The sequence below is a fragment of the Nerophis ophidion genome, linkage group LG09 (genome assembly GCF_033978795.1).
Source record: "Nerophis ophidion isolate RoL-2023_Sa linkage group LG09, RoL_Noph_v1.0, whole genome shotgun sequence".
Taxonomy (NCBI): domain Eukaryota; kingdom Metazoa; phylum Chordata; class Actinopteri; order Syngnathiformes; family Syngnathidae; genus Nerophis; species Nerophis ophidion.
This window is the reverse complement of record NC_084619.1, coordinates 37492704-37505405: the sequence shown is the minus strand read 5'-3', so window position 1 is coordinate 37505405 and position 12702 is coordinate 37492704. Positions and strand designations below refer to the sequence as shown.

The window sequence follows — 12702 nt, the reverse complement described above, 5'->3', positions numbered from 1 at the left end:
ATACTAAAAAGTCTGCAAAAGTGAGGTGGCTTCAAGAATGCATTGAGTACAGAAAGTACACACTTATGAACGTGGGACATTAACATTTAAAATTTTTACTGCATTTCTTCATTTTAAAAATATTTTTGCTTTGCCATTGCTAGGTATTGTGTGTATAATTTAAAGGGACAAATAATTGAATCCTTATTTACTTCCAGCAGCAACATAACAAAATGTGGAAAAAGCAAATGGGATGATTTCCTATTTTTATGGTAACTGTACATATACAGTCCGTATCCTGCGACAACTCCAGGTTGTACCTTGCCTCGTAGAAAAAGTAATCTAGGTTAGGATTCAACTTGTCTGTGACCATGAACAGTATAGGCAGTTGAAAATGATACTGTAGAAGGATTCAAAATAAGGGTATCAAAGAAGGTACATATAAATGTGTTTGTTTTTTATAACAAATGCATTGTAATCAGATTTTTTGTTGTTGTATTGTTTGTTTCATTTTAGAGTTTTCTCTATTCTCATAGATTTTCTTACCTCTGACTGATTGATTTTCTGGTATGACACAGCCATTACAAGATACCAAGTAATCTTGAGTATCCAGGAAGGGTTGAAGGCAGGCTTGCCTCTTTGCCTCTCAAATTTTGACACATCTTCAGTTGTACGATTGAACACCATGTGGGAGTACATGTCTGATACATCCGATTTATGGTATTCCTTGAAAAAGAAGAATATAATCAATAATTAATAATCTGATAAGAGTCTATATGCAATAGATTTCAAAGAACCACTATATTATTTCATTCTGATTAAAACCGTACATGACGTCAGACCTGATAGAACAACTGTCCATTGCCTTGGGTGAGGTCAACGTCATCCCAGAATACTGCCAAAAGAGAGACATTCATATCGGGAAAACCAGTGGATAAAGGCGCTGGAAACAGGTACTGCTCATTCACAGCAACAGACTGAAACTGGACAAGGCCGTTGTCTGAGAACTGAAAAAGAAAATAAAAGATGCACTGATTTCAATAATAAAAATTTAAAAAATACTAATTGGCTGTGGTCTAACTAACCCTAAATATTTGTGTTTGTCTTTTTATATGTCATCAATATAATTCTAAGCTTAATAGCACAATAGATGGAGAACCTATACAATTATGTCAATGTTTTCATTCAGGAAAACTTACATAAATTCTGTCATATAATTTCCCCATGAATGGAAAACCAATTGGTGGTTTGATGTATGGAGAATTTCCATCTTCTGTATCCATGTTTATTCTTTTATCACCAACTTCTGCTCCAAAAGGGTATATGTTGCTCTCTATAAGTACAATGGAAAGAGTCAAAAGATGTGTAACAATAAAACAAAAACAACACAAATGTTTTGTATTAACTTCATACTGTGTTAACCATGTACAATTTTCTCATATCCTCAACAACAGACTTGTGCTACACTAAAACATTAAGCAATAATCTTGTTTACATGCATATAGTATTTGAATCCAGAACTTCCTGGTTGTGAGTTTAACGTGCTAACCACATTTGCCATGAATTCACAATGTATCCATTTGCTACATCGTTTGTCATGTGCTGACTTGGACATATTGATTATGAAGTATGTTTATTCCATGCGGACAAACACAACCAGATTGGGCCTGATTTACAAAGGTCCCAAATAACATGAGGTAAATAGCATGTGCAAGCTATAAAATTGTTTTGTTGTGGAAAATGGAGCGCACAATTATAACATGTACTATTTTTTAGGACTATATGGAAGTGCCATTCTAGACAATATGATTATTTTTAGCACTTCGAAGGTGAGCTCTGACAGGTGCCAAGCTGTCGTGATGGTGAGGAACTCTTTTTCTAGTGTAGTAACACATGGCCATGCTATTGCTTCAGCGGTAAAAGCTAACTATGGAAAGAAATAAGCTCTCTTCTATGTCAACACATAACACGTTTGAGTTAGTAATGTACAATAGCCATACGACACCAATTTGTACTGACTGAAAAACATGAACAATCATATTATAGTATGCTGTTGATTTTGGGGAAGCACTCCATTTATGTCAAAAAAGATCGGATCCAAGTTCTATATTTTTGGTGTCAAAATCGCTTTCAACATACTTTCGCTCGTCTCACACGTCTCACTCTTCCTTCGTGCGGGCATCTAAAAGCATTAGTATATTCATCAGTGGTATATTCAGCTTAAAAAAATAAGGTTGTGAATCCTCATTTGTTCAGAAATAGTCATCTTTGTTGTCTGTTACCAAGTCTGCCGTGATAAGAAAATACTTGTGTTTGTTTCCAGAAGTAGGAACACACATGTTGCCGGAAGTTAGATGTGCGCTGCTATGGAAACAGAAATCAATGTGCGGGAGAAATCAGTCCCGGAAATGAGTGAAATGATCAAAATACGTTAATATTGAACATATTACATATTCTTATGAACGTGTCTGTTACTACATTATATATAAACTTGCACTGTGTATATAAAACAGGGATGGTGGGTTTTGAAGTTGTTTTAGAGGGCTTTGAAAGTTACAACAGTGACTCCCATTAGACGCATATTGTTTTTGTCTCTCATAATGAATGTGTATGATAGGCAAAATTCAAAAAAGTGCCCTTTTAAGTCAACCAGCAGTTATATTATAGTATATATAACAAGTGACATAGTTATGAAATGGCATTCTTGAATGGACGATACATTTATTATTTTCATTTATGACAATTAAAATATTGACACGGACAGAGAATTATCACTCCATCGCCCATTTGTAAATAACTTTTCCCATGAGTATGCACGCACTTTCATAAGGTGCTAAACACTGACGCAAAACAGCAGTCGTTAAATGATTATATTTGCATTTCAATCTCCCAGTGTTGTGGACAGTCTGATATTTAGAATGTATTCTGCATATACATGAAGACACACGCTAAATGGATTGCCCTGCCCATTTTGCCCATTTAAGAGACGCAATCCACCGTGCTCAAGCTTAGTAGATTAGCTTTGCTCAAGTTTGCACATGCTTTTTAGTACACTTTTAGTAAATCAGGTCCATAGTGTCTAGAAAAATGATGTAAAAGAAATTAATAGAGGTTAATTCCACAGTGAGTGAGGAAAGTAAAGTAACAACCTCCACCAACAATTGCTTTACACCTTGTGCAATTACAGTATGGTAATTTAAATATATACAATATTTTAATGGCTCATTAGCATAGATATGAGTAGGATTGGTTGCCAAACTCTTTGCGTCACATTTTTAATTAACATTCTAGGGCGTACCCTTTCTGTTGCTATTTTAGCTGAAATAGGCTCTATCCTCAATCATGATAAACCAAAATCTAAAATAGGTGAATAGATCGATACCAATAAAATATATTGTAATAGTGTCACACTTGAAATTACTAAAATATCAAATGGGTCATGCTCTGAGAACATTACTGCATAACGGTTATATCATGTTATATTGAAAGTGTAGCTAACCCTTTTGAGTCATGCTGCACGCTGAATGACTTTCTGGACAGGAACAGGTGTAAGACCCCGGTAGATTAACACAAGAGGTATGCCCTGGACATATATTAGGGGATATACATTCATCAAAGTCCACACATCCTCTTTCTCCGTGACCATTGTCTTTGGACGCAACCCAGCCCTGACTGCAGGTGCATTTGTAACCTCCGATGTGATTAGAGCAGGTAGCAAAAGTATGACACTGTGCATTGGCCTGTTGGCACTCATCAAGATCTGCACACAGGGTTCCAATACTAATAAAGCCATGCATGCATACACATGTGTATGAACCTGGGGAGTTGTGACAGTGTGACACAGGATGGCATGGATGAGTCAATGCAACACACTCGTCCACATCTTCACACCACATGCCATTTCCTGCAAAACCCATAGGGCAGCGGCACGAAAAGGATCCAAGGGTGTTCCAGCACCGTGCCAAGGAATGGCAAGGCAAATCGACACATTCATTGGTGTCAACGCACATGCCTGCCTCCTCATGATACCCCAAAGCACATGTGCAGTTGTATGTTCCAGGAAGGTTGGTGCACACCTGATCAAGGCGACAGGTGGTGTTGTCTTTGCACTCATCAACATCTTCACAACCTAATGAGAATAACCTGTACCCCGGATAACACTCACAGATGAAGGATCCTGCTGTGTTCTTACAGAATGAGTGTTCAGGGCACAGGTTATCATTTTGGTCATGACACTCATCTAAATCCAGACACTCAGTACCATTGAGAATGAAGCCCTCATTACAAGGGCAATGGTAATACCCAGGGGTGTTTACACAAGTAGACTGGGGCTGACACACTGTTAAGTTGGAAGAGCTTAAGCATTCATCCACATCCACACACGTTGTCCCATTACTCAGGAATCCAGTGATGCATTCACAGTAATATGATCCCATTGTATTCATGCATGTCCCATTGGTGCAATGACTAGTATCATTGCATTCATTGATATCCATGCAGACTTCCTCCACATGGGTAAATCCGGCATCACACATACACTGGAAGCTCCCATTAGTGTTGATGCATGTGCTATACTCAGGGCAGGTAGAGTTGCTAAGGCACTCATTTATATCCTCACATTCACTTTCGTTATTATGGTAACCTTCCCAGCACTCACAGAAGAAAGATCCCACTAAGTTTATGCAGCTGGAAGAATTAGGGCACTGGATGAAGTCAAAAGAGCATTCATCTTCATCCAAACATATGGAGCCATTGCCTAAGAACCCTGAGTCGCAAGTGCATATGTAGCCACCATCAACATTGGTACAGGTACTGTTGTAAGGACAGGTGAAGTTCCCCATTGCACATTCGTCCAGGTCTTGACAGATTGTCCCATTGTCAAGAAAACCTTCCCAACATTTACATATGTAGGAGCCATTAGTGTTGAAGCAGGAGGAGAAGGTTGGGCAGATTTGATATTGTAATTCTTCACATTCATCCACATCTGAACATTCAGAGCCATTGCCATGATATCCATCTTTACAGTGACAGTAGAAAGAACCTTGATATAGGTGGCACTCAGTCAGAGGGTGGCAGACAGAACTAGGGTTTAGGCAGGTGTCTTCATTCACACATGTCCCCATGTCATAGACCAGGCCAACAATACACAGACAAGTGTAGGAACCGATGGTGTTCCTGCATGTCATGTTTGTGCTGCAAGTCGTGTCTTCCTGGCATTCATCTATATCCTTGCAGACAAAACCATCGCCCTGGTATCCATCCTGGCACTGGCAGAGGTATGATCCGTATGTGTTGCGGCAAAAAGCCTGGATACTGCAGTTATGTACCAGGGTGGAGTTCTGCTCGCATTCATTTACATCTTGGCATTCAAAGCCGTTGCCCTCCATTCCAAATGGACAAGCACAGATGAAAGATCCAGCAGTGTTTGTGCAGCTGGAAACGTTATGGCATCCACCATTTAGGACTTGGCATTCATCGAAGTCTATAATTCATCCAAAACAGGACATTGTCAGCGGAGCAGCCCCAAATGATGATGAAGAAAGCTCTCAAGATATTCATCTGATTGATGTACAATAACCAAATTGTGCACTGAATTTTGACAATGAGCAACCAACACTTACCAGAGCATTTTTTTCCATCGCCCGTAAAGCCCATGAGACAGAAGCAAAAGTAGCTGCCCATTGTGTTGTCACATTGGGCAAAGTCACTGCACTCATCTGTTCCTGTTTCACACTCATTTAAATCTAGGGAGATAGAAAAGGAGAAAGAAACAACAAATAGGGATTAACTACAGATGAAAATTCAAGGTCAATATAAATCCATGTAATCAAGTCATGGATCTAACCAACTGAAGTAAATCCGACTCACGCTGGAAAATATAAATTCATATACAGCTCAAATGATTTACAGTAAATGTTGCAAGTGATAATCATGAAATTAAAAATAGGAGGGTGCAACGGGAGGCCTACATGTCTATTTATTTAGATTTTTTAGTACGGAACATTCGATAAGGTATAAAACTGTACAGATTTCTCACAGTACACACTTGATTGACAGGAAGTGTGGCTTGTGTGAAGCATTTACTTTGTAAAAAATATACACTACAGCCCAGCCTTTGACAAATGGGAGTCATGGCTAGTGATAGTGCAAATTAGGGCTGCATAATTAATGCAATTTTAATCACGATCACAAGTTTGTTTGTCATTAATAAATGATAGAGATTTTTGGCAATTCTAACATTTAAAAAGCAGGCTCAGCTGCAAATCAAATCAAGCGCTTTCACAGTTGCGGTGGCACAAGAGCAAAGCTGCTGGTCTTGAAGCCCCCGTGACCCAGCCCTCGCCTATGACAGTGGCCATTGTGTAAGCACTGAGCTCCATTAACACGCTGACCACCTTGCTGGCCGGCATTAACAAACGTTCTTTCCTAATTAGATCTTCACATTTTCCAAGTTAATTAAAATCTAGGTTAAAAACATATTTTATCTCATCCCCAATACTGTTTTACTTTTATCTTAAATAAATATCTTGGTCGTTTATTTCTTACTGTTATCTATTTTATCCATGCATTATATTTACGTGATATTTTGGTCAACTGCAGTGGTTTTTAAATGTGTTACAGATAAAAATAAAGTTTCATTTCGTAAAAATAAAATAATTCTGAGTCTGTCTGCATTGTCGCACTTTCCTCTGAGCATCAGTTGTAAACTATTATATATTTATTATTTTTATCATTTTCTTTTTTTTGAGACTTTTGTTAATTGGAGAATGACCTATTTGCAGTTTGCATCTTTTTAAATAATCAAAACTCTTCACATGAAAATTAAGCAGTCTTATGTTTTGCATTTTGTTTCCATGCTGTACTGAAAATGAACAGAATCATGACCTTAAAACAAATGTGCTGTACATACCAAACTGTATTTATATTGTACCTAATAAAAAATGTAATGCATTGTGCTTAATTAAAACATTTTCGAGAACACAATATCATCTTACCGACACACTGAGTTTCACTGAGATAGTAGCCTCGTTTGCAAACACAGGAATATGATCCTGGGATATTTATGCATTCCGTGTCATTTTCAGGACAAAGTTTTTCCCTCTGGCACTCATCGATATCAGAGCATACCAGCCCGTCACCAACGTAACCAAGGTCACACACACATTGGTGTCCAGTAGGTGAATAGTGGCACAGACCATGAATATGGCACGCAGGGTCACATAGTGGGCTGGGTAGCACACAAGTGTCATTTAGGGCGACTGTGCCATTCAAACATGAGCAAACATGTGCACCAGGAGAGTTGACACACTTTGAGAAATTGGGACAAATGGTATCCGAGATGATGCACTCATCCACATCCTGACAGGAAAATCCGTCACCTATGAAACCTTGATAGCAAGAGCAGAAGAAGTCTCCAATATGGTTGGTGCATATTGCCCGTGGGTGGCATGTGTCCACCATTGAACACTCATCAATGTCTTCACACTGCATGCCATTTGCTGCAAAACCCCGCTTACAGGTACAGGTGTGGGAGCCAATTGTGTTGAGGCATGTAGCATTTTTGTGGCAAGGGTTTTCTTTACACTCGTCAATATCTACACAGTCCATGCTGGCGGCAGGGCGGTAATAACCAACCTGGCATGAGCACTCGTATGAACCGTCAATATTGTTGCATTCTTCATTGACACCACACAGATTTTCCAGCGTTACACACTCATTTACATCCTGGCAAAAGGTGTGGTTAACTAAGACAAAACCTGACTGGCAAAGGCAAGTGAAAGAACCTTGGTTGTTCACACATGTAGCCTTATTTTTACACCCCCCATTATCTACTAGACACTCGTTCACATCACTGCACTGGATCACCCCATCTCCAGAGTAACCCACCTGACAGGTGCAGTTGTAGTTACCAGGCAGATTCATGCAAAGGGCGTTAGCGTGACATTGACTAGCAATTGAACATTCATCCACATCTACACATGTGAAGCCATTTCCGCTATAGCCTACTGCACACTGACATGTGAAGGAGCCTGGTGAATTGGTGCATAGAGAGTAGGGGCTGCAACGATCTGCAGCACATTCATCAAGGTCATGGCACTTTGAGTTATTAAAGATAAATCCTGTACCACAGTCACAATAAAATGACCCTCCAGTATTGACACAGATAGTGGTGGTAGGGCAGACGTCTAGTGTTGAACATTCATTAATATCGTTGCAGAGTTTTCCATCTCCTTCAAAACCCTCTGGACAAGAGCACTCATAACCTCCGAGCCTGTTAATACAAATAGCATTGGGGTCACATCCATTATTTCCATTGCATTCATTTATGTCAACACATGTCAGGCCATTTCCGACAAAACCACTGTCACAGGTACATTGGTATGAACCAATGATGTTGACACAGTCTGCATATAGACTGCAGATGTTACTCGCACATTCGTCAATGTCCACACAGCTCTGCCCGTCACTTTCAAAGCCGTTGCTGCATGTGCAGCGATAAGTGCCAGGCAGATTTTTACAGCCTTTGTATCCAAGTGAGGACGAACACACATATGGAGTCTCTGAACATTCATCTATATCAAGACATAGGTAGTTTCCATTGCCCTTATAGCCGTGATTGCAAGTGCACACGTAAGATCCAGGATTGTTGGTACATGTTGCATTCCAGTGGCAAATCCTTTGGTTAGTGCATTCATTTATATCAGTGCACTGGAAACCGTTTCCCTTGAAGCCGACTTTACATAGGCATTTTCTTCCGCCCTCAAAATTACTACACAGGGCATTGGTGTGACAGCCCCCGTTTTCTTTTTGGCACTCGTCGATATCCTGGCAGTTGGTGCCATCTCCAATATATCCATTAAGACAGACACAACTGTAGCTGCCCATGGTGTTTTTGCAGTGGGCGTTAGGATGACAACTGTGTAGGCCGCTGAGACATTCATCAATGTCTTCGCAGAGTAGTCCATCACCCTGGTAGCCCATGCGACACACACAGGTAAAATTGCTTTGGACTTTCAGACACTCGGCCTGTTGATGGCACGTGCTGCCTGCTTCTTCACAGTTTCTTAGGTCAGCAACTAAAAAAAACAAGGAGAAGAATTACTTACAAAAATACTAAGTCTATTTCATTCTAGCTTTGATTATGTTTTTAAAATGTGTATTTGTTTTTGTTTGATGATGGGTTGGTTTACCTGCAGAGAAGTATTTTAGCATTGCAAAGAGACTTATCAGCCACAGGAGTGGGAACCTGAGAGGACATAAATGTTACAAATATTCCACATGTTCACTGTGATAGTACATTTTGAAAACCTACATTTTAAAAATATATTTTGTAAATGCAAATAGGAGCGATCATGGTTAACACTCTGTGGCTGTCCAACAATATGACCACATTGTAGTTGGCCAAAACATTGTAATAACCTTTTGTTTCACAATTCAGAATGTAGCCATTGTCCGTGCCCCTCATCAAGAGACAGACATTGGAGTTAGTTTATTGGTTTGAGACATCAAATTTAGACAAAGTTGGGTCACAACTTTCTCAGCTTACCCTCCATTACAATACAGTTTTAACATAAGCAATTGTATATACAACATACAATATTCCTGAGCCTTCCTCAGTAAGGTTTATTCAGGTGTACTGGAGAGGAGGCTACGCCGGATAGTCGAACCTCGGATTCAGGAGGAACAGTGCGGTTTTCGTCCTTGTCATGGAACTGTGGACCAGCTCTATACTCACGGCAGGGTCCTTGAGGGTGCATGGGAGTTTGCCCAACCAGTCTACATGTGCTTTGTGGACTTGGAGAAGGTATTCGACCGTGTTCCTCGGGAAGTCCTGTGGGGAGGGCTCAGAGAGTATGGGGTATCAGACTGTGTCAGAGCTTGGTCCTCATTGCCGGCAGTAAGTCGGACATGTTCCAGTGAGGGTTGGACTCCGCCAAGGCGGCTCTTTGTCACCGATTCTGTTCATAACTTTTATAGATAGAATTTCTAGGCGCTGTCAAGGCGTTGACGGAATCCGGTTTGGTGGCTCCGGGATTAGGTTTCTGCTTTTTGCAGATGATGTGGTCCTGAAGGCTTCACCTGGCCAGGATCTTTAGCTCTCACTGGATAGGTTTGCAGCCGAGTGTGAAGCAACTGAGATGAGAATCAGCACCTCCAAGTCCGAGTCCATGGTTCTCGCCCAGAAAAGGGTGGAGTGCCATCTCCTGGTTGGGGAGGAGACCCTGCTCCAAGTGGAGGAGTTCAAGAACCTCGGAGTCTTGTTCACGAGTGAGGGAAGAGTGGATCGTGAGATTGACAGGCGGATCGGTGCGGCGTCTTCAGTAATGCGGAGGCTGTATCGATCCGTTGTGATGAAGAAGGAGCTGAGCCGGAGGGCAAAGCTCTCAATTTACCGGTCGATCTATGTTCCAATCCTCACCTATGGTCATGAGCTTTGGGTTTTGACCGAAAGGATAAGATCACGGGTACGAGCGGCCAAAATTAGTTTCCTCCGCCGGGTGGCGGGGCTCTCCCTTAGAGATAGGGTGAGAAGCTCTGCGATCCGGGGGGAGCTCAAAGTAAAGCTGCTGCTCCGCCACATCGAGAGGAGCCAGCCAGATGAGGTGGTTCGGGCGTCTGGCAAGGATGACACCCGAACGCCTCCCTAGGGAGGTGTTTAGAGCACGTCCGACCGGTAGGAGGCCACAGGGAAGACCCAGGACACGTTGGGAAGACTATGTCTCGCGGGTGGCCTGGGAACGCCTGGAGATCCCCCGGGAAGAGCTGGACGAAGAGGCTGGGGAGAGGAAAGTCTGGGCTCCCTGCTTAGGCTGCTGCCCCCCCGTGACCCGACCTCGGATAAGCGGAAGAAGATGGATGGACAATGTTCTATTCGTATGGAGGCACTGACAAAAAACATTGATAATAATTTTCAACATTCCAACTTAATATTTTTTCAATAAAATAATCCAATTCCATATGTCTATCCTAAAGGACTTACGGTGTCAAACATGTAATCACAAGAGTTATGAAAATAATAAACATGGTTCTTCTGATTGTGTTACCAGGCACCAAGATATCAATTTCTCCTTTCGAGTTATGAAAGACTATTCTGTGTCCCAGGGGAACGCTCCAGTTGGACAGTTTTTATATATTTTAAATATATGTTTTTCAAAAACAGAATTACATTTAACATTGATTCCAAGAGGTCTTGTAATACTTCAAATGCAAATGAGCAGCAATATAATCAATTTTAAATTATTTTTTGAATTAATTTTAAATACAATTGATTCACACAGGATCTGTATGTAATAGGCAAATCATCATCACACAACCGTATCTTATCCCACAGTGTCATAAATGTGTTGTGCAGGCATAAAGGTTAGCACAGTATGCCTCACAGCCAAAGCATGCTCACGAGGGGGTTCCCGGGTACTCTAAGGTTCTCCCACATTCCAAAAACATGCATGTCAGGTTAGGTTAATTGGAAACTCCTTAATGTCCATAGGTAATTGTGAGAATGTGAGTGTAAATAGTTTTTTTTGTAGATGTGCCCTACGATTGACTTGCAGCCATTTGAATTTATACTTCGCCTCTCACCAATAGCCAGCTGGGATGGACTGCAGTTTAGGGAAAATGGATGGATATTTAATATTTTTAGTCAAAACCATTCCTCCCTGCTATGTTCTCATATGTATTTCATTAATTGTTGACAAATATTCAAAAAAAAAAAAATATATATATATATTTTTATTTTTTTTGACCATTTCCAAACTAATTGAGCAGAAAATAATTGAGATTTTCACTCACCCCATAATTTCCCTTGTGTTTTTTCTTTTGTAAAAAGTGTGAATTCCTCTCGTTTGGTTCACTCTCTGCCTTTTCGTTCTCCTCACAACTCGTCACTAAAGTCTTCAAGTAGCTTGTTCCGCTTCCATCTACTCCTCCTCAGTCTCAAATCTTTCACCCCAGGGAATCAGGACAATGGCCATTTTCATCATGATATGCACTACACTGACATCTTAAACCTCTGGGAAGAGGAACACCCATATTCCCCTGGTTGTGTGTCATCTATCACATGATACATGCACCAGATCCCTTAGGTCCTTGTTTTTGTTCTCCACTGTAGTCCAGCATGCAAATGTTGTGTGTGATTTTATTCACCTGGTCGTCAGGGTAGATGGGGATTTGTAGCCTCATACATTTACTGTAGGATTCTGTTGTCATTTCAGCCAGCATTTCCCTCTTATGTGGTACTGTCAAAATAAAAATGACAAAAAACACATTAAACGTGAAAAAATAAAGAAATTAAATATCTGAACTCATATTTCATCGCCGGGACAGCAGAGCTAGCTTCCTGAGTTGGCCGACATCGTGTCACAAGATGTAGTTTCCCTTTGAATATCCTTCTTGAAAATGGCTTAGCAAATATATTTGTTGTCTTGTCTAATCATAAAAGATCCGGATGAGGCATTTTGGCTGAGTTATTAAATTTTACTCCACAGCATGCTCATCGATAACATCAAGCTGCCTGCATTTCTACATTCAAAAACCTAAACGGAGCTACTGCGCATGGTCTTCACTACTGTGGCATGCTGGGTAATGGGGTTCTTAAGTTACCTAGTTAATAACATCACAAAATGCAGTATATCTGCCTTAGGACAGCTAGAAGGCTGTACTGACAACACCTCGTTATCTGATTGGCTATCGCAACTGTCTGTCACTGTATGTATATGCCCGCAT

The 12702-nt window shown here is 40.7% G+C and overlaps 1 protein-coding gene across 4 annotated transcripts in view; it reads right to left on the bottom strand.

The window, feature by feature from the left end:
• Window positions 1-12496, bottom strand: part of si:ch73-105b23.6 (fibrillin-2) — a 33569-nt gene extending 21073 nt beyond the window's left edge. For 2 of the 4 annotated variants that reach the window (XM_061910926.1, XM_061910927.1), the window contains exons 1-8: window positions 11770-11921; window positions 9171-9226; window positions 6975-9056; window positions 5601-5723; window positions 3479-5461; window positions 1179-1312; window positions 822-986; window positions 526-705 (exon numbers count right to left, since the gene is read on the bottom strand). In XM_061910926.1, the coding sequence (XP_061766910.1) occupies window positions 526-705; window positions 822-986; window positions 1179-1312; window positions 3479-5461; window positions 5601-5723; window positions 6975-9056; window positions 9171-9226; window positions 11770-11774 (4728 nt within the window). In that variant the 5' untranslated portion in view covers window positions 11775-11921. Of the gene's footprint in view, window positions 1-525; window positions 706-821; window positions 987-1178; window positions 1313-3478; window positions 5462-5600; window positions 5724-6974; window positions 9057-9170; window positions 9227-11769; window positions 11922-12123 lie in introns of those variants that run through there. The other 2 variants (XM_061910929.1, XM_061910930.1) reach the window with 2 other exon arrangements.
• Between the last annotated feature and the right edge of the window lie 206 nt (window positions 12497-12702).